Source organism: Aspergillus brasiliensis (genome assembly GCF_001889945.1).
Source record: "Aspergillus brasiliensis CBS 101740 unplaced genomic scaffold ASPBRscaffold_5, whole genome shotgun sequence".
NCBI lineage: Eukaryota > Fungi > Ascomycota > Eurotiomycetes > Eurotiales > Aspergillaceae > Aspergillus > Aspergillus brasiliensis.
Genome location: NW_027137446.1, coordinates 2,088,034 through 2,109,738, shown reverse-complemented (window position 1 = coordinate 2,109,738; position 21,705 = coordinate 2,088,034). Strand labels below are relative to the sequence as shown.

Here is a 21,705-nt window from a genome sequence, read left to right as displayed (position 1 = left end):
ATTAATTAAAAGTATTGTATTCGTCGAAAGGAAACTTTTTTCCCTCCCAGAGTCTGCAGAGCAAGTCATCATGCATGAACAACTAGCAACTCGAATCTATGCAATAGACAAAGAAAAAGTGATTCCCATAAATTCGTTAACATGATACTAGGAAAAAGAAAGAAACAAGCAAATCCATTAAAACCGCTCGCCTATCTGCAAACGGCTGGAGGTATAATGAAGAAAGAAACAAGAAAGTCGAGACCGCAGCTGGTTAAAGCATTTAGTCGAGCTCCTCAGGGCGCTCCTCGACCTCGTCAGCAGTGCGGGTAGCACCGGGGGCAGCACCGCCAGGGGCGGCACCGGCGGCACCACCGTAGGCAGCGGAGATGATGGGGTTGGCAACACTGTAAATCAAAGTTAGTATTTTATACGTCTGAATGTAATGATGGATTAAGAGAATGAACATACCCCTCAAGCTCCTTCTGCTGAGCCTCGTACTCGTCCTTCTCGGCGGTCTGGTTGCTGTCGAGCCAGGAGATGACCTCGTCAACCTTGGCGGTGACCTTCTGCTTGTCCTCATCGGAGATGGTGAGCTTGCCCTCGTTGATGGTGTTCTTGAGAGAGTAAGCGTAGGACTCGAGACCGTTCTTGGCCTGGATACGGGCAGCCTCAGCCTCATCCTCAGCCTTGAACTTCTCAGCCTCAGAAAGCATGCGCTCGATCTCCTCCTTGGAGAGACGGCCCTTGTCGTTGGTGATGGTGATCTTGTTGGTCTTGCCAGTGCCCTTCTCGATGGCAGAGACGTTCATGATACCGTTGGCATCAAGGTCGAAGGTGACCTCAATCTGGGGAACACCACGGGGGGCGGGGGGGATACCAGTGAGCTCGAACTTTCCGAGCAGGTTGTTGTCCTTGGTACGGGCACGCTCACCCTCGTAGACCTGGATCAGGACACCGGGCTGGTTGTCGGAGTAGGTGGAGAAGGTCTCGGACTTCTTGGTGGGGATGGTGGTGTTGCGCTTGATGAGGGCAGTCATGACACCACCAGCGGTCTCGATACCCAGGGAGAGAGGGGCAACGTCGAGCAGGAGGATCTCGTTGGTGGACTTGGAGGAAGTGTCACCGGAGAGAATGGCAGCCTGGACGGCAGCACCGTAGGCAACGGCCTCATCGGGGTTGATGGACTTGTTGGCATCCTTGTTGAAGAAGTCGCTGACGAGACGCTGGATCTTGGGGATACGGGTGGAACCACCGACCAGGACGATCTCGTGGACGGAGGACTTGTCGATCTTGGCGTCACGGAGGACACGCTCAACGGGCTCCATGGTGCCGCGGAAGAGGTCCTGGCAGAGCTCCTCGAAACGAGCACGGGTGATGGAGGTGTAGAAGTCAATACCCTCGAAGAGAGAGTCGATCTCGATGGAGGTCTGGGCAGCGGAAGAGAGGGTACGCTTGGCACGCTCGCAAGCGGTGCGGAGACGACGAAGAGCACGAGCGTTGGTGGTGAGGTCCTTCTTGTGCTTGCGCTTGAACTCGTTGACGAAGTGGTTGACCAGACGGTTGTCGAAGTCCTCACCACCCAAGTGAGTGTCACCAGCGGTGGCCTTGACCTCGAAGATACCCTCCTCAATGGTCAGGAGAGAGACATCGAAGGTACCACCACCAAGATCGAAGATGAGGACGTTGCGCTCACCCTCGGCCTTCTTGTCCAGACCGTAGGCAATGGCAGCAGCGGTGGGCTCGTTGATGATACGGAGAACGTTCAGGCCGGCAATGAGACCAGCATCCTTGGTGGCCTGACGCTGAGAGTCGTTGAAGTAGGCGGGGACAGTGATGACAGCGTTGTTGACGGTGCCACCAAGGTAAGCCTCAGCGGTCTCACGCATCTTGGTGAGGACCATGGAGGAAACCTCCTCGGGAGTGAACTGCTTGGTCTCACCCTTGAACTCAACCTCGATGATGGGCTTGCCGGCCTTGTCGACAACCTTGAAGGGCCAGTGCTTCATATCGGACTGGACCTCAGCGTCGGCAAAACGACGACCGATCAGACGCTTAGCATCGAAGACGGTGTTGTGGGGGTTCATGGCGACCTGGTTCTTGGCGGCATCACCGATGAGACGCTCGGTATCGGTGAAAGCCACGAAAGAGGGGGTAGTGCGGTTACCCTGGTCGTTCGCGATGATTTCAATGCGGTCATCACGGAAGACACCCACACAGGAGTAGGTGGTTCCCAAATCGATACCAACAGCGGGGGCCATGATGAATGTGTGTGTTGAGAGAAGAGATGGGAGAGGGTTCGTTAAAAGGAGTTCGTTAGGAGAGTAGTGTACAAAAACACAAAGGGAGGATGGGAGGAATGGGGGTATATGAGAGATGAATGTCTAGAAAGAAAAACGAGGAAGAGATTGATGGAGAAGAAAGAAATCCAGAGGGCGAGAATTTGTGCGAGAGCGAAAGCTGATATAGTGGCGGGCGGTGAGTTGCTGCTCCAGCGAAGCTTCTAGCAATCGCCCGCTTCGATGGGCATCCATCGGGTTCGACTGGCTTCCATCGCCCCCGTCCTTGGCCCGGAAGTCCCTCTCGACCCTTCGAGAATTCACGGTTTGGGTAGAGGAACGCCCTGGTATGATCCTCTCTCTTCTGGGGAAGTTCTACAAGCTACTACGCTAGTCTAGTATCTCTAACTCTTCTGTCAATTGTCAGTTGTAGCTACGATCGACTCTTTTCCCTGCAGCTTGAAGAGGGGAAGATCTTGGGAAGTTTGAGGCGATTTTTCTTGGTGGGCGGTTGGCGGGGTAATCTGGATGACGTAATTGGCAGAATCCGAATTTTCTTTGATTTTATTTCAATTTTTATTATTTTCATTATTATTCACTGTTCTGATTCACAGCCATGACTCACTTTCAAGAAATTATCTATTCTTAGTTACAGTGTTAGTATCTGTCTCTCTCAACTCCCAAGATCCTCTCGTGAAGTTTCCGATCAATTGTCACCCAATTCCCCCTTCTCAATTCGTAGTATGAGATTTTGCAGATTGTAGTAGCTGTACATGGCACTTCAGCTTACTGTGGACTCAATTCTCACCCTTTCGGAGGGAAGTTTTGGACATCCATGGAATTGGGCAGAATGAAGGCCGTCATAATGACGCTTGGTTAATGAACGATTCTCCTTCTTTCTTGCTTGCTCTTCGGAGAATTTCGAATGGATTTTCACTTTTTCCATTTTTCTCTACGGATTCTGGCCCTTCCAGAACAGTCACATGATTCGAACGCTCGACAGACCAGGTTGTACCTGACACAACATTATTTATGATCGTATCACTCACTTCAGCAGTAATCTTCAAGAATACTGCTTTGAAAGAAAAGCAATACATTCCGCGACTCGTGTTATCTCTCAATTTGTAGCTGTATCTATCTATCTATTCAGATTTCAGACACTTTCAACTCAAGCTACCTATGCTGAATGTTCCCCGCGATCAAACCCCCGTTGTCTGAGAAACCGCCGCTGCACTATACTGAGATGGAGCTCTTGTTGTTTGTGACCTCGTCAATCGCAGCAGTACAGTACTAGTAGACCAAGTTTCAGTGCGTATGTAGTTACTCTGCTGATAGAAGAAAGCAAATTGGCAACTCTCCCTTGAATCTCTTCTCAGATTTGAATGTTTGTTATGAGCCCTCCCAACAGGGCAAAGCCCCAGCACGGGAGCTGCAGCTGATCGCCACCCCTGGCAACCAATCATCGCCCCAATGCCCGCCGAGGTGAATCTCCCCTTGCGACAGGAACTGAACCGTCTGGACAGAGAGAGACAGAGACACAGAGAGAGTTATCCTCGCTGCCCTTGACACCTCTGCCTACTTAAACTCCACACTTCCTACTATCCCCCTGATTTCGTATTTCCTGTTCATTACGAATTTTATCATCTTCTGGAGTGCTTTTTTCTTTCAATTGTCCTTGCGCTTACTTCCAACACTCCCCCTAATCCATCCTCAGAAACACTTGTGTACTACTACTCTTTTCTTCATTCATCATGGGTGACAACAACCAAGCTACCACGGGTTTTGACCCTGCCGCCAATGCCCCCGATGCTGCTGCTTGGGACAAGGGCAAGGGCAAGGCCACTGAGCCCACTCAAGATCTGCGCATGGACGATGATGAGAGTGAGGAGAGCGAGGCCGAAGAAATGGTGAGTCTCCTACTACGCACTACCGAGATAGTCAAAACAGAGGATTCCCATGCTAATTGAATCTTCTTCTAATGATTTAGATCGATGATGGTATGATACCCAGATTTCCCTCCTCCGTCCATTGGACACCAATCTTGTCCTCCCTAGTTCGAACCCCATACTAATTGCGGATTGTAATTGGCAGATGACGAGGAAGACAATGATTCCCTGGAGCCTATCTCCGCTGACAATATCATCTCCGGTGGCCGCCGTACACGCGGCAAGAACATCGACTTCCAAGCCGCGGCTGAGAAGTTGAAGGAGGATGACATGGATGAGGACGATGACGATGATGACGACTACGTCGGCGCTGGTGATGACGACGAGGACAACAAGATGCGGGATTAGATTTTTTGGATCAAGCTACGATGATACCAACACACAATTTAGGGGCGGCGAGCGCGCATGGGACTTGGGATGGGTAGGCGCAGGGTCTGTTTTGAGGGTTTCTTCGGTGCCTTTTATGCCGGTTACACTTTCATCTCCTTAATCATATTATGATGTTTTCTTTTCCAGGCTTTTTGGGATGGATACGGATCATTATGGTTGCCTCTGCGTTTTGTCTGCCAATGTTTTCCCCGATAGGCACGCTCTGGACCTTTTCCTTCAGGGCCAGATTCGGCTGCATCTATCGCCTCGCAAATGGGTTCAACTGAGCCATCACCACCGTGCAAAACCCACATCATGATTCGCAGAGGAGATCTATATGGAAATAAGTCGATAATGAAAACAGAAAAGAGAACTCATGTACATCGTATCAAGATTCTTCTCCATCATGTAGAACTCACCCTTGCTAATTACTTCTTGGAGTCACGTGAGCTACCCCGTGCTCTCCGGGGACGGCCAGCTATTAGCTCTCCGCCGCGATTTGTCCTCACTTCTTCCTCTTCCTGGAGAGCCTGCTCCCATTCTTTTCCCCTGCTGTTTAGGGCCTTTATTTTGCGACATGTGCCCCAGCTGGCTGTGATCGTCTTTTCTACTATATTATACCTTGCCTATCTTAGCTCTTACAATTAATAATCTGACGATCTGTTATGGCTTCACGGTATGCTGCCCTTATCTACCTGTCATCCCCCAGATACCCCAGCCCATACTAATTACTGGTCTGTCTGTAGATTCCCACGCTCCAACTTACATCAGCGCGATCCTCGTGCCTCCTCGTCCCTTTTCGATTCATACGGTGGCAATTCTCGACCCGCCAGTAGATCCCCGGCCAGCATAGGTGGTTACGGATATGGAGGGTACACGCCCCCAGCCGGGGACGGCCCCGTGAATGGCAACGCCAGGGGAGGATATCGGTCGGCGACCCCAAATGCCAAGTATGTTCTGTTTACGACGGGGGGGAGAGAGAAATTATCCTTGATATTCGCTGGTGCAAAAAGCTCACAATGCCGATCAACAGGGGCCATTACTCCGATGCTGTACTTTCCCACCTGGAGTCTCAGAATGACGCAGAGGTCGAAGGAATCAGCGCCAAGGTCAAGATGCTGAAAGATGTGAGTCGCTTCTTCTCCACTCATCAGACTTGGGTGTACACATGCTGATATGCCAATACTAGCTTACGGTTGCTATTGGCGACGAGATCCGGGATACCTCCACCATATCGGACCTCAATAACACTTTCGAAAACACTCGTGTTCGTCTCCGCGGAAACATGAACCGTATGCTGCGGATGGCCGAGCGCACCGGCGTGGGCTGGAAAGTGTGGCTTGCTTTCTTCTTCGCCGTCTTCCTGCTCTTCTTCTACGTCTGGCTGACGTGAGGGGTCGGGACTGCTGCTGCTGCTGCTGTTAATATAGCCGAGCATGATCACTCGAGAGCTCCTTTGGCCGGGTGCAACAGCTTTCTCTTGGCGTGGCTATATAGCAGAGGGCCATGACCTTGAGCTACATATCCATATACAGGAACACGGTTGTCTCTAATCCGCCTCATAGCCCTCCTCCCCTTCATCATAACCCGCCCCTGCTTCTTACCCGCATATACCATGACTTGAGGGCAAACGCATTTCTTCAACATCGACATAATTAGCATCTTTGCACATAAGCGGTCTATAGGAGCATACCCTTTCTTCCCCCACCCCCCAGCGACCGATGGCCCTACCTGGCTTGTCACACATTGAATGTTCCCTTCTTTTGGCTTCTCCGCCAATGAAAGTGCATGCCTGGGAGTTTGGGAATCTGCAATTTACGTTATGAATGCTTTCTTGCTTGCTTGGTCGGTTCGCCATACATAGGACGGCATCTGCTCTTTTGCTGTACAATGATATGTGAGATGTATAGTATAATTATTTCATACCCATCTTGTCATCTCCCTAACTATCTACCTATATCTGATTCGTCGATCTGTTTGCTTGCAAATACGATACATATCATTGCTACCTCCAATGTCATCGTATCATTTGTGATAATACAGAGTACGAATAGAAGTCTATTAAATGCTGTATGGGACCGAAACGCCGTCCTCGGTTTCGTGCAATTATATATATATATAAACACAATCATCCCACCTTTCCCACAATATACCAAGCACTCCATAAACCCCATCGTGAAAATAGCTATAGCACACTCATGCAAGTAGAAATTGGAATCTGCAATCATTCGAGGCTGTCTCTGGGCCCTCCCATGCGCCGTCTAGGGAATCGACTGAAGAAACTCCGTCGGCTGCTGCCCTGACTTGTCAAAGAAGCGCGAAGGTCCTCGTCATCGACGAGCATGCTGCTAGTGTCAAAGGCATCACCGCCGCCACTCCACCTCTGTAAAAACCGCCGTTGGGCTTCGGTTTCTCTCTCCCGGCGAATGGGTGGTGGCAGGCCGCGACTACTAGTTGTACTGGCGCGGAAGCTCTGCGTGAAGGGGTCTTGTGAGAAGCTGACGTCCTCTTCATCGTCAAATTCGGCGTCGGTGTCGGTGTGTTGCCATTCCTCTTCCTGCTCTGACCGGTCCTCGACTGCCTCCGGGATGTCATCATCCAGGTCCCGGCCCATATCCTCCTCCCCTTCGCTCATACCCTCATCATCATAATCTTCTTCAGCTGCGCTGGGGATATCATTATCCAGGTCCGGCTGATTGTCAAATTCGTCATTTTCTTCGTCCAAGTCTTCCTCTTCAAGGTCGTCATCATCCGGAAATGCCTCGGGGATATCATCGTCTAGGTCACGCTCCATGTACTCTCCCTCATCCACAACATCCTCCTCTTCCAGCCCTTCCTCGCCTTCCTCGATCAATCCATCTGCATCCGCGTCTGGGATATCGTCGTCCAGATCTCTCTCCATGCCTGTGTCATCCTGACCATCGCCATCTAGGGTACCCTGCGTCTGACCTCCGAACTCATCCAATCCATCCACGCCTACCTCCGCCGCTGCCGCTGCCGCTGCTCTCTCTGCCGCTGCGGCGGCCAGCGCCTCTTCTCGTTCCGCCTCCTCCTCTTTCATGCCCAGCATAGTCTTGGGACACCCGGCCGGCCTGATCCACGAGTATCCGAACGAGGCAATGTTGTTCTTGCGCGCACGTAGGGCACGTTCTTCTAGGAGAAGGGACGAAAGCATATTTCCTGAGGCAGCGGCTGAAGCGCGTCCACCTAGCGCCGTAGGGCCATTGCGGCGAGCATGTGGTTGTGTTTCTCCGGCGGAAGGCTGGTTCTGGGATGAGGATCGGTAGGGTTGTGAGGAGCCGAACCAGAGTTCATGCGACTATAAGAGAGCTTGATTAGCCAATGATGCACTTCAAGGGTGATCCAGGGTGTCTCTATGGAGAGCTCGCAAAGGCCGACAGCACGTACATCGCGAGGTGTGATGAGGGGAAGGGAGAGCATTGTGGCTGGCGGTGCTAGCCCGAGCTACCACTGGGAACAGAAGAGCGGTTGTTCAGATCAATTGGGTCGTACTATATAGTTGGAATGGAATGAAGCTTAAGTGCTTCGCACTCTATGTCTGTGTCGGTTGGTGTATCGTGAGGTGGTTCTGAGCCAAGGTTGTTCCGTTGTCGTGCACAAGACCAGCTATGCAATCGTATCGGAATATGATCAACTTCACTTGTCACGCGAGATCCGTTGCACACACCAATGATAGGTAGCTGAAGGGTATCTTGAATCTGTTTGGAGAGGCCGAGGTGGAATTGGAGAAATCGGAGAGTTCGAGAGGGGAAACCAAAACAAAAGCAGACAAGCTCCCGCGCGGGGATCTCCCGACTTACCGCATCTGGCAGGATGCATCTCGCCGCTTCTTTTGGGGGTTATTTTCTGTTCTGCTGGCGAACTGGTCACGCAGGCAGATTCAGATCTGTGTAACCTTTCTTGGAGGATGAAGAAGCTATATGTATATAGTGATGTTGTGAGATTTACTTATATTCAATGGCACTTGCATTGTGCTACTCATCTCTCGTCTACTACGAGTACTGGTATATATATTCGAGACTCATTTCCCGATTATGAACTAGTAGTACTTCAATCATAATTCCAGCTGTAGTCTACTATTGCATTTCAATTGATACTATTCGCTCATTTTGGCGACAGGTAATGGGTTGCATGGTACTTTAGTAGTCTTAGTACTGTGTGCTAAGCGGGGATTTCATCCCAGAGAAGGATTCTTGTGAACTACTACTAGCTTATCCTCTAAGAGACAGACTAAGTATCGTGCACTCCTTTCCTAGCGCCTGCCTCGTGTTGTGAGACAGACCACCCGTCTAACGACTCTGTATTCACCTGAAAGACCAGCTTATAGACTAGTGAATTATGTCTTAAGACTACGACTTATCTACCCACGGACAAATATCCGTTTCCCCCCATAATGTGCAGGTAAAGACCATTTTCCCATTGCTGATTGGTGCAAGATGCATATTGACATTGCTGCTGGCTGGCTGCATTGTAGCACGTAGACAGAGGCTTGAATCTAGTCACGCCGTAAGCAAGGGAAACTCTCATGCGGTCACTCTGTCTGCTCCAATGTGTCGCACCAATTAGGCCCGAAACAAAGACGATTGAGCAAAAACAGTTGCATGTAACTCTCACGCTCCCTCGTACTCTCACACTCTCCGCACCGAGGCCCGCATCAGCCCACAGCGAGGCATCCGGGGTTCTCCGTAGTCCTGCACAGCTGCAGAGTATAATTGCACCAAGATCACCTGAAGCATAAGCCTAGCCAGCTGTACAAAGTGTGCAAAGCAGCAACAGCAAGCCGTGAGAAGATCAGGCCATGGACGGACTACTCTGCTCCACCAATTCACACGGCCGTGGGTGTTGATCTGACATCTTCGCCAATGTCCCCTCTGCAGGAGTGCAGCGTCGCCTTCAATGAAAGAAGGCGGTGGCAGTAGCAGCGCAGAAAGTAGCCAGGATAGCCCGGAAGATTACACAGTAGTTGAGCCAGACGCTATCCAGTCAGATGGAGACAATTTACTGGGTCTATGGTGTCTCTGCAGCAGAGAGTGAATCAGAGTCACGCTGTAATTAATTCGGTACTGCATGAAGACCAACCAAACCAAACCACTTGGTACCTTACCGGATGCTACTGGTGTTGTTTGTTCCTGTAATAATCACGGAAAACAGACCTCCTGCTGCTGCTGCTGCCCCCTTCCTGCTGCCCGGTTTTCGCTCGCTTCCGTTTGCCAGTCCCGAAAACGCCCGAGGGGTTGCAAGCTCCCGCTCCATCGTCAAGGTCACATTCGGTGAGCCCAAAGCGGACAAGCCTGAACAGGAAGGATCGGGAGAAAACGGACACCGGAAACATTGGCATCTCCGCTCGGTCATGTGATGCCCGTCGCTCCAAAGCGGATCCCTCCCAAAGGCTTGAGATGGGGATGGATACGCGGAAGAGCAAGTTGCGCCTCTGAACAGAGGTAACACGGCAGCTTTGTTGCGTAATCCCCCCATTTCTCGAACAATTTCCAGCAATGCACCAGGCGTTGTCTTGTAATTAGCGATCATTCCACAGCTCCGAGTCATTCCATCCCTCTCATGCCTCCCAAGTCATACTAAGAAGACCGGTAATTAGCGAGGCGCCATGATACGCCTACTAGGTGCTATTGCTTGGCCATTGGAGGGCATTGTGAGCCAGAGGAAAGGATGGGCGAATTTATTCGGCCTTCGCAGATCGGCCGAGAATTTTAGTCGTTCAGAGGTGGAAAGGAAGGAGGCCGTATCAGTCAGTCGTCTCGAGCAAGTCCATCCCGGGGAGCTCACGTCTGAAGCCGTGAATGCAGCCCTCCAATCGGGCCATCCTCGTACTCATGCGAACTGTCGGACTCCTCCTAGCTCCAAATGTCCCGGAGTACGGCAACAATGATTATTCAGGACATGGAGAGGGGAAAAGAAATTGGCTGCCAGTCTGGCATGGTGGGATCCATTGTTCTGCCAGCCAGTAGAAGGTGAACACAACATCGTCCAGGCAACTCGGACGGGGGGAGGGGGGTAAGGTGGGAGATTGGAAATCAATTGATTTATGTATTACCATCATCATACTCATGCTATTAATTTTCGAATAAATAAGAAATAAGCTCTTATCGGGCCAGGGTTCCGAGTCAGCCAGCATAAACATCCCGTGATTATTCCGAAGGGGAAGAAAGGAGAGGGGGGAGGATAGGGAAAGGTTAGTTCGATAGTTAGACTAGCTGGTGTTAACTATCCAGTGAAATCAAAGCCATACCGGCTTGGTACCGCTCGTATTTCCGGGGTGTTGGATGTGTTCTTCCTGTATGCTCATTGGTCGGGGCCCAATCAACGGCCACGGTCCTACTCCTACTCCGTCCGGTCAGTCCTGCCCGGAGTCCCGGACAAGCCCATGGGAATCATTTCACGGGGAGGGTGGGTTTTCCCCAGAAAATATGCCCTGGGTTTGGGTCAATGGAAGGTTTCATAGATCTACGGACGGGACGTCTAGATGCCAAATGGACAGATGGGCGTCGAGTAAGAATGTGGCTATTTGAAGAGGGTGACTGATAAGAGGTTTGGATGACCTCAAGAAATGAGCTTGAGAAAATCGACTGGATCGAACCCACTGGTATTCTTGGAAACGCAAGGTGCGTCTCGGGGCAGTCGCGAGCCCCGAAATCGGCGGGGCAGGGGTACGGACAAAAAAAAAGCTACTAGACTAGGCAGTAGTAGGCTACGGGTGAATGAATGTAACAGAGAAGGCAGCCTGGGAAGACTAGAGGGAACGTGGCTCGGAGAGGGTCGGTAATTTTGGGGAGGGAGGGAGGGAAGAACAGAGGGAGGAGGGATTCCGGGACGGATAGGGAAAGGCGTCTAGCTTGGCCGTTGTCGGAAAGGTTGGGCTGACGGGAATCAGAAAGATGGGCGGACAACCAGCCATGCTTCCATTGCTGAAGTGAGTGGTACCGCTCCGTGCCAGTAAGTTACCCACCATTCCACCTGGCAAAAATACATATACCGGATACAACAGCGTATGCGCTTGTAACGGGCAAACTTACCAACTTACCACTGATCGCCCGACCACCTGCACCTCAGCGTGGTATGCGAGTTCTTAGTTCGGAGGTCCTTTTAGGCATGGCCGAGGATGGGCAAGGGAAGCGTGTCCTTCTGTTAGGGCCATCCTCAGTCTAGAGAGTGGCTACGGACGAGATCACCAATTGCCCAGTGCACCGCTTAGCGCCTGGGTCAAAAGTCCTTCGGTTGCAGTCCTCTTGCAAGTTGCAGGCCGCGTGTGCAGATTATTCTGCCCTGTCCCTTTCTTTTTTTCTTTCTTATTTTCAACAGTTTCCGATTGATCAACTTCACAAAGATATTTAGGCGGCAGATTTATGCACCATGCAATCTACTGCCTAACTTAGTCGGCGACGTGAGTCACTGACCTTTAATTACACCTTACCACTCCGTATTCCCCGTGGTATACGAATATAGGCAGAGGTCAACTTGCGGGCCGTGTACTTAATAACGGTATACTGACTGACACACACCGTTGGAGCCACCCACTCCTTCAATTCCTATGACTACATCGCAATTACTATGACTACAAGAGTTCAACTTTGAGGACGATCTGGGATTTTCTGTTATACATAGAAATAATCGACTTGGAGATTATCTCCTTACTGTTCTAATGTAACGCCCAGTGCCTGCCAAGCCATTTTTGGAGTAAGAAACATATTTGCTTCTTCACTAATGTTTTTTTCACCCTTCCCGCCGGAATTGTCCTCTTTCCCGGGTTTAGTAGGCAACTTGGGGATGACTTACAATGTGCAGCAGCGCACTTTCAGCACAGGCCGACCAACTGATTGGGACAGAATTGGGGATAAGCACTGTATCCCTGCGTTGACCCACCTCTACAACGCCCAATCATCCATCCAGCTGTGCACCACCTCCCCCTCTCCCTCCTCTTGTCGAACAGTTGGAGGAAGAAGAGAAACCGCGAGTCGTGTCCCGGTGTCACCCATCCTACTTACTAACTACTAGATGATTATGCCCTTTCAAACACGGCAAATGAGATGGGCTCCCTGGTCTATGCGATGCTCCAAACAATTAGTAGGCACGGAACACTTGGCGTATCTATGGGGCCACTGCTTCGTACTTTCTACCTCTATGTATACACTGCCACTAGTGAGTTGACCTGAGTTGAGATCATAGCCATCGCGATCAGCAAGGATTATGCGAGCATGCACACTTTAGCGTCCAAGGAATGGGACACCAAGTAATGTACAATGATTTGCTGTCGCATTGAAAGGTTTCGTGCATTGGACCAAAGAATGGTGACTTACGATCCCAAGAGACTGAAGTGGAACAGGCCACCCAAGGCATCTAACTCTTCCATTTGTGGATCGTTGTAGGTATCACCACCAGGACGATCATGTTACGGTTGATCCAACCTCTCCAACAGCTCTGGGTCCTTTTCTGACCGGGTATGCCAGCCAGCCCTCTTGATGGATGGTCGGTCAGATCTCTCTCACCTGATGGGTCAATTTGTAATTAAGAGTTGTGTTGCGGATATGAATGGATCTCCCTCTGCGTGATGGGAGAAACGTTTCAAGCCCACTTGGAGGCAGTGCATTCATACAATGGAAAATTACTAGGAAACTACTACCACTGCAGTTCTTGTTGCGTCCCCTAATTTGATTAAATACCAATCACTCGTCGCTCCTCGTATTGAGTAAAACGAAGGGAGCCAGCATTACCGGACGATACGCAACAAAGTACCCAGCAGACTCCCACTAGCGCCGTCAGCGGACAACCTTTTTTCTGATTCCCTTTTTCTTCTTTTTGGCCCGGGCCCCACCGGCCTGGATCTTGACGTAGCCAAAACCTAATCTTTCTGCGGAAGGTTGTAAAACCGTCATGCTGATTGGTGGGCGCTAGTCTTATCTCCTTCTCTAGAACAAATCCCCGGCTGGAGGTGAAGTACAGTCCTGCCTCCCTGGTAATTGGGAATATGGCAAATCAAATCTCCCTCTTTCGCTCTCTCTCTCTCTCCCTCTCCCTCTCCATTCCACCCACCCTACCTTTCAATACAATGAATGGATGGAAAAGCTTTCTTCTCTGAGACAAGTCAGAAAACGCTGCTGCTGACTATTACAAGCCCGACAACAATCCAAACCACTAAAAGTCGACGTAAGCTACTCACTTTTTACACCACCCACCCTTTATTGATTATGACTTTTTTGCCTTCTGCACCATGATGACAGAAGCGAAAACAAACCTACAACATTTGTAGATCACCATCGTGTATGCACATGGAGCTACATCATACACGGGAACCAAAATGAATGATTGATGGAATTGTTGTCATTCAATGCGTCTCTCTCTCAACCCCCCCCTCCTCCCTCCCCTTACAGTAACCTTCCGTAGTCTACTCCGTCGTAGGCGCTAGAATTCATTGCCATCTGCCAGCCCGCATTAGTTCCTTTTTCCCTGCGCCCGTCAACCACCGTCTGACTGCTTACACCTGCCTGGCTGTGAAGCTACTTACTTTCTTTCCATTTTAGCCCTCCGTCTTCGCTCCTCGAGCTAAACTAAGTAAGCTACGATTTGCCACGGGAATCGCTTGATCATCCCCACCTCGGTATTTTTCGGTTTCCGTACCAGTTGGCGTTTTGAGAGTAAATTGGATCTTGCGGTGGATGGAGGTGCGTTCATCCGTCCAGAGACCAAGAAAGGAAGGGGGGTAACCCCAATTTTACATACTGGTCTGGTACGGAGTATCGGAGGAGTCTCGAGGTGAAATCCCCGGACCGCACCCCCCCGTAGGAGCTCCCGCTCTCTGTCTTGCCCATTTTATTATTCCCTTCCCTCCCTCCCCCTCCCCTTGGTCGCTTTTTCTCTTTCTCTTTCTCTCTCTCTTTTCTTCCTCCCATTATCATCCCACCCGGAGTCAGACGCAGGGCCATCACCATTAAAAGTCTCTGAACCTTGCCCCTGCTTTGCCCGCGTCATTGTATACCCACCCCCCGGTCTTTGTGACGACATTGTTATCTATAACAGTAACGAATTGTCCCCCCTCCCCCGCCCCCGACTTGTTCCGCGGCGATCCCCTACCCTCGAACAACAACCACACCAATCCCTTTAAGATTCGCTATTCCATTCTCTGTCGGCCACCGGCGGAAGAATGGGTCTGAACTTGGAGGAAATCTATGGCAAACCGATAGTGGATGAGCAGACTCCGAATGAGTATTCGGAGTACCAGCCAAAGAAGGGATATGGCTGGGCAAACACCTTGCCCGAGAGGCAAGGTCTTTATGACCCCGAATATGAGAAGGATGCCTGCGGTGTAGGCTTTGCGGCGTAAGTATTCAGCCGAACAACCCTTCGATTGCTTCTTGGGAATCATGGAACGATGGACTAACAGCACTCTTTTCGACATCTAGTCACATCAAGGGCAAGCCTAGCCACAAAATTGTCAGTGATGGTAAGCATTTGCAGTCAGATATTCCTGGTGGTTTTGGGTGCATACTAACTGACTTCTCTAGCTCGCAATTTGCTTTGCAACATGACCCATCGTGGAGCCGTTGGCTCGGACGCACGCGATGGTGATGGTGCTGGTGTGATGACCAGTATCCCCCATAAATTCTTTATCAAGAACTTTGCCCGTGAGGTCGGAGTTGATCTCCCTCCTCTCGGCCAGTATGCGGTCGGCAATCTGTTCTTCAAGCCTGAGGAGGAGTCCGTGAAGGAGTCTGTACAGAGCTTCGAGGAAATTGCCACATCCTTGGGACTACGGGTGTTGGGCTGGCGTGAGGTTCCCCGCGACTCGACCATTCTGGGTCCCGCCGCCCTTTCCCGGGAGCCTACCATTATGCAGCCGTTTGTCGTTCTGAAGTCGGCTTATGGCGAAGGAAACAAGCCAGAGCTTACCGACCCAGAGCTGTTTGACGTTAAGACATTCGAACGTCAACTGTATGTCCTGCGAAAGCGGGCTACTCACGTCATCGGTCTCGCCAATTGGTTCTACCTATGCTCGCTGAGCAACAGAAATATTGTTTACAAGGGTCAATTGGCCCCCGTTCAGGTATACCAGTACTACCATGATCTGGTAAACGTTGACTACGAAGGTCACTTTGCTCTCGTCCACTCCCGTTTCTCTACCAACACTTTCCCTTCTTGGGACCGTGCACAGCCCCTGCGCTGGGCCGCCCACAATGGTGAAATCAACACCCTTCGTGGCAACAAGAACTGGATGCGCGCCAGGGAAGGTGTGCTGAAGTCGGACATCTTCGGAGAGGAGCTGGATTCCCTGTACCCCATTGTTGAGGACGGCGGTTCCGACTCGGCCGCGTTCGATAACGTCCTCGAATTGTTGATGATCAATGGTGTGCTCTCATTGCCTGAGGCGGTTATGCTTATGATTCCGGAAGCATGGCAAGACAACCCGGCTATGGATCCGGCTAAGGCTGCTTTCTACGAATGGGCGGCTTGCCAGATGGAGCCGTGGGATGGCCCGGCTCTCTTCACCTTCTCCGACGGTCGCTACTGCGGTGCAAACCTCGACCGTAACGGTTTGCGCCCCTGCAGATTCTACGTAACAGATGATGACCGCATCGTCTGTGCCTCAGAGGTTGGTGCTGTAGACATTGACCCTGAGCGCGTGGTCCAGAAAGGTCGTCTGCAGCCTGGAAAGATGCTCCTGGTCGACACTGTGGCTGGACGCATCATCGATGACTCCGAGCTCAAATACACCGTGTCCCACAGACACGACTTTGCTTCGTGGCTGGATAAGGAGCTCCTCAAATTGCCCGCCGTCAAGGAGAGCCTGGACGAACAGCGCGTGGACTTGACACATGCCTTGGACGAAACGACCATCCAGAACGATCCTCGTCTGAAGGCCTTCGGCTATTCCTTCGAGCAAGTCAGTCTACTCCTTGGTCCCATGGCTGCAGACTCCAAAGAAGCTCTTGGATCCATGGGTAACGACGCTCCCTTGGCTTGCATTGCGAAGCAGCCTCGTCTTATCTACGAATATTTCCGCCAACTTTTCGCCCAGGTCACCAACCCTCCTATCGACCCTATCCGAGAGGCGGTTGTTATGTCCTTGGAGTGCTACGTTGGTCCTCAGGGAAACCTTTTGGAGATGGAGCAATCACAGTGCCACCGTTTGTTGCTACCTTCCCCCATCCTCAGCATCCCCGAGTTCAACGCTCTGAAGAACATCTCTCAAGCCCACAAGGACTGGACTGTGAAGACCATTGATATCACCTTTGAAAAGAATAAGGGTGTTCCGGGATACTTGGAGGCCCTCGATGCCATCTGTGATGCCACCACCGAGGCTATTCAGAACGGAGACAAGATCCTCGTGCTCTCGGACCGCGCTACTGGTGCGGACAGAGTTCCGGTGTCTGCCCTTCTAGCAACTGGTCTAGTCCATCACCATCTGGTCCGCAACAAGTGGAGATCTCTTGCTGCCATCGTTGTGGAAACCGCCGAGGCTCGTGAAGTGCACCACATGTGTGTCCTGGTCGGTTACGGAGCTGACGCCATCAACCCCTACCTCGCTATGGAATGTATCTTGAAGATGAACCGGGAGAAGCTGATCCGCAAGCAGCTCCCCGATGAGAAGGTCATCGAGAACTACAAGGCTTCCTGCGATGGCGGTATCCTCAAGGTTATGAGCAAGATGGGTATTTCTACCCTGCAGTCTTACAAGGGTGCTCAGATCTTCGAAGCCCTTGGTATCGATGACAGTGTTATTGACCGTTGCTTTGCGGGAACCGCAAGCCGCATCCGTGGTCTAACTTTTGAACTGATTGCTCAAGACGCGTTTGCCTTCCACGAGCGTGGATACCCCTCTCGCGAGATTGTCGACATCCCTGGTCTCCCGGAGTCTGGTGAATACCACTGGCGTGATGGTGGCGAGGAGCACATCAATGACCCCGTTAGCATCGCCAACATGCAGGATGCCGTGCGCACGAAGAACGACAAGTCCTACGAAGCGTATGCCAAGGCTGAACACGAGCAGATCAAAAACTGTACCCTCCGTGGTATGCTTGACTTCGATTTCGAGCAACGCACGCCGATCCCTATTGATCAGGTCGAACCCTGGACTGAGATTGTTCGTCGCTTCGTTACCGGCGCCATGTCATACGGTTCTATCTCCATGGAGTCTCACTCCACCCTTGCCATTGCCATGAACCGCCTTGGCGGAAAGTCGAACACCGGTGAAGGTGGTGAAGATCCGGAGCGGAGCAAGAGACTGGACAACGGTGATACTATGCGGTCCGCCATCAAGCAGATCGCCTCTGGCCGATTTGGTGTGACTTCCCACTACCTTGCCGATGCCGATGAACTGCAGATCAAGATGGCCCAAGGTGCTAAGCCTGGAGAAGGTGGTGAGCTTCCCGGCCACAAGGTTGTCGGCCCTATTGCGCACACCCGTTACTCTACTCCCGGTGTCGGCCTCATTTCGCCGCCACCTCACCACGATATCTACTCTATTGAGGACCTGAAGCAACTCATCTACGACCTCAAGTGCTCCAACCCTCGCGCACGTGTCTCTGTGAAGCTTGTGTCGGAGGTTGGTGTTGGTATCGTTGCGTCCGGTGTCGCCAAAGCCAAGGCTGATCATATCCTGATCTCCGGTCACGATGGTGGTACTGGTGCCTCTCGTTGGACTGGTATCAAGTATGCCGGTCTTCCTTGGGAGTTGGGTCTGGCCGAAACCCACCAGACCTTGGTTCTCAATGACCTGCGTGGACGTGTTGTTGTGCAGACTGACGGCCAACTTCGTACTGGTCGTGATCTTGCTGTCGCTTGTCTGCTCGGAGCCGAAGAGTTCGGGTTTGCTACGACCCCTCTGATCGCTATGGGCTGCATCATGATGCGCAAGGTAAGATAATCATGAAATTTCCGCATGGACCGGTGCTAACTTTCACGTCTAGTGCCACCTCAACACCTGCCCTGTCGGTATCGCAACTCAAGACCCGGCGCTTCGAGCCAAATTCCAGGGTACACCCGAACACGTGATCAACTTCTTCTACTATGTCGCCAACGAGATGCGTGCTATCATGGCCAAGCTGGGCGTTCGCACCGTTAACGAGATGGTTGGACGTGCTGAACTTCTCAGGGTTCGTGATGATATCCGTAATGCCAAGCAGGAGAAGATCGATTTGTCGCTCATTCTTACTCCTGCCCACTCCCTGCGCCCCGGCGTCGCTACCTACAATGTCCGCAAGCAGGACCACCGTCTGCACACTCGCCTCGATAACAAGCTGATCGCCGAGTCCGAGCTCGCCTTGGAGAAGGGTCTCCCTTGCAGGATTGAGTGCGACATTGTCAACACTGATCGTGGCTTGGGTGCTACCTTGTCTTACCAGGTCAGTCGCCGTTATGGCGGCGAAGGCCTTCCCCAGGACACCATCCACGCCAACATCAAGGGCTCCGCTGGTCAGTCGTTTGGCGCTTACCTTGCTCCTGGTATCACGCTAGAGCTCGAAGGTGATGCCAATGACTACGTCGGTAAGGGTCTCTCGGGAGGCCGCTTGATCATCTACCCCCCTCGTGGTGCTGCATTCAAGGCTGAAGAGAACGTCATCGTTGGTAACACCTGCCTTTACGGTGCCACTCGCGGTACTTGCTTCTTCCGTGGTATGGCTGCTGAGCGTTTCGCTGTGCGTAACTCTGGTGCTACCGCAGTCGTTGAGGGTGTTGGTGATCACGGTTGTGAGTACATGACCGGTGGTCGCGTCCTTGTTCTTGGCTCGACTGGCCGTAACTTTGCTGCTGGTATGTCTGGCGGTATCGCCTACATCCTGGATAAGAACCAGGACTTCCACTCCAAGGTCAACATGGAGATGGTTGAGGTGTCCGGCCTGGAAGATCCCGCGGAGATTGCCTTCGTCCGCGGCTTGATCGAGGATCACCACCACTACACCGGATCGGAGCTCGCAGCCCGTATCCTGTTGGACTTCACTCGTGCCCTGCCTCACTTCGTCAAGGTGTTGCCCACGGATTACAAGCGGATCTTGAAGGAGGAAGCTGCCAAGGCTGAAGCCGCCAAGAAGGCAGAGTTTACTTTGCCTCAGCTTCCCAGCACTCCAGTTCCTGCAGAGAAGCCCAAGTCTCAGTCCGACGATGCCAAGAAGGTTGAGATGCTGGATATTGAAGACAGCATCAGCGACTCGAAGACTGAGAAGAAACGCTCTGCCCTCATCTTGGACAAGACCAGGGGCTTCATGAAGTACAACCGGCGCAGTGAGAAATACCGCAACCCGGCCACTCGTACCCGTGACTGGGCTGAGCTTTCCAGCCGTCTGAGCGAGGATGAGCTCAAGTACCAGTCAGCTCGCTGCATGGACTGTGGTGTGCCTTTCTGCCAGTCTGACACTGGGTGCCCGATCTCCAACATCATTCCCAAGTGGAATGAGCTGGTGTTCCAAAACCAGTGGCAAGATGCCCTCAACCGGCTCCTCATGACGAACAACTTCCCCGAATTCACTGGCCGCGTGTGCCCTGCTCCTTGTGAAGGTGCTTGCGTCCTTGGCATTAACGAAGACCCCGTTGGTATCAAGTCCATCGAATGTGCTATCATTGACCGTGGTTTCGAGATGGGCTGGATGGTTCCTCGCCCTCCTCAGACTCGCACGGGCAAGAACGTTGCCATCATCGGCTCTGGTCCCGCAGGTCTCGCTGCTGCCGATCAACTCAACCGGGCCGGACACACCGTTACTGTCTACGAGCGCGCTGACCGTATCGGTGGTCTTCTCATGTATGGCATCCCCAACATGAAGTTGGACAAGAAGGTCGTGCAGCGTCGTGTTGATCTCATGGCTGCTGAGGGTGTCAAATTTGCTGCTGGTACCCCCGTCGGCCCTGACCACGAGGTTACTCTCGATTCTCTGCGCCAGACCAACGACGCTGTTATCATTGCTACTGGTGCCACTGTGGCCCGTGACCTGAAGGTTCCTGGACGCGAGCTTGATGGCGTTCACTTCGCCATGCAATTTCTGCACCGCAACACTAAGTCTCTGCTGGACTCTAACCTTGCCGACGGGGCGTACATCTCCGCCAAAGACAAGCACGTCGTGGTCATTGGTGGTGGAGATACTGGTAATGACTGCATTGGTACATCTGTTCGTCACGGTGCCAAGTCTGTCACCAATTTCGAGTTGCTGCCTCAGCCTCCGCCGGAGCGTGCCCGCGACAACCCGTGGCCTCAGTGGCCCCGTATCTATCGGGTCGACTACGGTCACTCCGAGGTCAAGACGCACATGGGCAAGGACCCTCGTGAGTACTGTGTCATGTCTAAGGAATTTGTTGACGACGGTAATGGCCGCGTCAAGGGTATCAACACCGTTCGGGTTGAGTGGACCAAGAGCGCTTCGGGTGGCTGGGACATGAAGACCGTTGAGGGCAGTGAGCAATTCTTCCCCGCGGACCTTGTTCTCCTCTCCATGGGCTTCCTTGGGCCGGAGGACCGAGTCCTGGGCGAGGAAATCGAGCGTGACGCTCGTAAGAACGTCAAGACACCGCCAGGACATTACTCCACCAGTGTTCCGGGTGTTTACGCTGCTGGTGACTGCCGCCGTGGCCAGTCCCTCATCGTGTGGGGTATCAATGAAGGTCGTCAGTGCGCCCGTGAAGTCGACACCTTCCTGATGGGCATCAGCTCCCAGCTCCCAGTCACTGGTGGCATTGTGCGCCGGCCCGCTATCGATGCCGTTCCTCAGGCTGCTCAGCAGACAGTATCTGCTTAAGATTCATTTGGAATTGCGGCTTGCTACTAAACTAAATCCGCTAGACAAGTTCTAGCGTTGACCACCCTAAACCCCTCGTCATGATAGCAACGAATCTACGAATTCCTATGTCGAGAAGAGAGAAAAAGTGTGTTTTGATTGGGCCAGGCAATTTTGGGAGGCTTATATCTATCACGGCGATTACTTTGATCTTAACTACGATACGTTGTGTTCGTGGTCCTAAATGGGATGTTTTGGGGAGGGATACTGTGCGATGAAAAGATTATATTTTGCTTTGGTTTTATGTTTATGAAGGATGATTTTCAGCGTTCTGTTCCTTCTCAAAAGAGGTGCGAGGTGTCGGAGCGTTTGTGATTTCCGTCAAACACATTTCGATGTACA

General features: G+C 51.9%; 7 protein-coding genes across 7 annotated transcripts; 4 read left to right on the top strand and 3 right to left on the bottom strand.

Moving 5' to 3' along the window:
• Positions 1–262: 262 nt before the first annotated feature.
• On the bottom strand, positions 263–2,240 carry hsp70 (molecular chaperone Hsp70; the record flags this gene model as incomplete). Its single annotated transcript, XM_067627295.1, has 2 exons — positions 263–386; positions 451–2,240. 2 exons carry the CDS (start codon positions 2,238–2,240, stop codon positions 263–265), a joined length of 1,914 nt encoding a protein of 637 aa, XP_067480267.1.
• A 126-nt stretch (positions 2,241–2,366) lies between these two features.
• Positions 2,367–2,998, top strand: ASPBRDRAFT_562875 (uncharacterized protein). The gene is made up of 2 exons (XM_067627532.1): positions 2,367–2,605; positions 2,686–2,998. Exons 1-2 carry the CDS (start codon positions 2,502–2,504, stop codon positions 2,876–2,878), a joined length of 297 nt encoding a protein of 98 aa, XP_067480266.1. The 5' UTR covers positions 2,367–2,501; the 3' UTR covers positions 2,879–2,998.
• A 1,011-nt stretch (positions 2,999–4,009) lies between these two features.
• ASPBRDRAFT_54784 (histone H2A.Z-specific chaperone CHZ1) lies at positions 4,010–4,552 on the top strand (the record flags this gene model as incomplete). The annotated part of the gene is made up of 2 exons (XM_067627294.1): positions 4,010–4,165; positions 4,358–4,552. 2 exons carry the CDS (start codon positions 4,010–4,012, stop codon positions 4,550–4,552), a joined length of 351 nt encoding a protein of 116 aa, XP_067480265.1.
• Positions 4,553–5,088: 536 nt separating this feature from the next.
• Positions 5,089–6,126, top strand: ASPBRDRAFT_176793 (SNARE domain- containing protein; the record flags this gene model as incomplete). Its single annotated transcript, XM_067619840.1, has 5 exons — positions 5,089–5,249; positions 5,320–5,523; positions 5,607–5,700; positions 5,763–5,906; positions 6,004–6,126. The coding sequence occupies exons 1-5, from the start codon at positions 5,239–5,241 to the stop codon at positions 6,124–6,126; spliced, it is 576 nt and encodes a 191-aa protein (XP_067480264.1). The 5' UTR covers positions 5,089–5,238.
• Positions 6,127–6,797: 671 nt separating this feature from the next.
• ASPBRDRAFT_54782 (uncharacterized protein) lies at positions 6,798–8,014 on the bottom strand (the record flags this gene model as incomplete). The annotated part of the gene is made up of 2 exons (XM_067627293.1): positions 6,798–7,892; positions 7,982–8,014. 2 exons carry the CDS (start codon positions 8,012–8,014, stop codon positions 6,798–6,800), a joined length of 1,128 nt encoding a protein of 375 aa, XP_067480263.1.
• Positions 8,015–9,450: 1,436 nt separating this feature from the next.
• ASPBRDRAFT_562706 (uncharacterized protein) lies at positions 9,451–10,311 on the bottom strand. The gene is made up of 2 exons (XM_067627528.1): positions 9,699–10,311; positions 9,451–9,612 (listed from the first exon to the last, which is right to left on the bottom strand). Exons 1-2 carry the CDS (start codon positions 10,139–10,141, stop codon positions 9,570–9,572), a joined length of 486 nt encoding a protein of 161 aa, XP_067480262.1. The 5' UTR covers positions 10,142–10,311; the 3' UTR covers positions 9,451–9,569.
• A 4,436-nt stretch (positions 10,312–14,747) lies between these two features.
• On the top strand, positions 14,748–21,324 carry ASPBRDRAFT_195651 (glutamate synthase (NADH); the record flags this gene model as incomplete). Its single annotated transcript, XM_067620891.1, has 4 exons — positions 14,748–14,923; positions 15,007–15,047; positions 15,109–18,458; positions 18,511–21,324. The coding sequence occupies 4 exons, from the start codon at positions 14,748–14,750 to the stop codon at positions 21,322–21,324; spliced, it is 6,381 nt and encodes a 2,126-aa protein (XP_067480261.1).
• Positions 21,325–21,705: the final 381 nt, after the last annotated feature.

What these genes read in the sequence shown, in the direction of transcription:
- ASPBRDRAFT_562875 (XM_067627532.1), top strand. Translation starts at nt 2,502, where the DNA reads ATGGGCATCCATCGGGTTCGACTGGCTTCCATCGCCCCCGTCCTTGGC. An exon ending in TTGGGTAGAGGAACGCCCTG is followed by an intron (nt 2,606 to 2,685) that starts GTATGATCCTCT and finishes GTCAATTGTCAG; the next exon opens with TTGTAGCTACGATCGACTCT.
- ASPBRDRAFT_562706 (XM_067627528.1), bottom strand. Translation starts at nt 10,141, where the DNA reads ATGACTCGGAGCTGTGGAATGATCGCTAATTACAAGACAACGCCTGGT. An exon ending in AACAACACCAGTAGCATCCG is followed by an intron (nt 9,613 to 9,698) that starts GTAAGGTACCAA and finishes TCTCTGCTGCAG; the next exon opens with AGACACCATAGACCCAGTAA.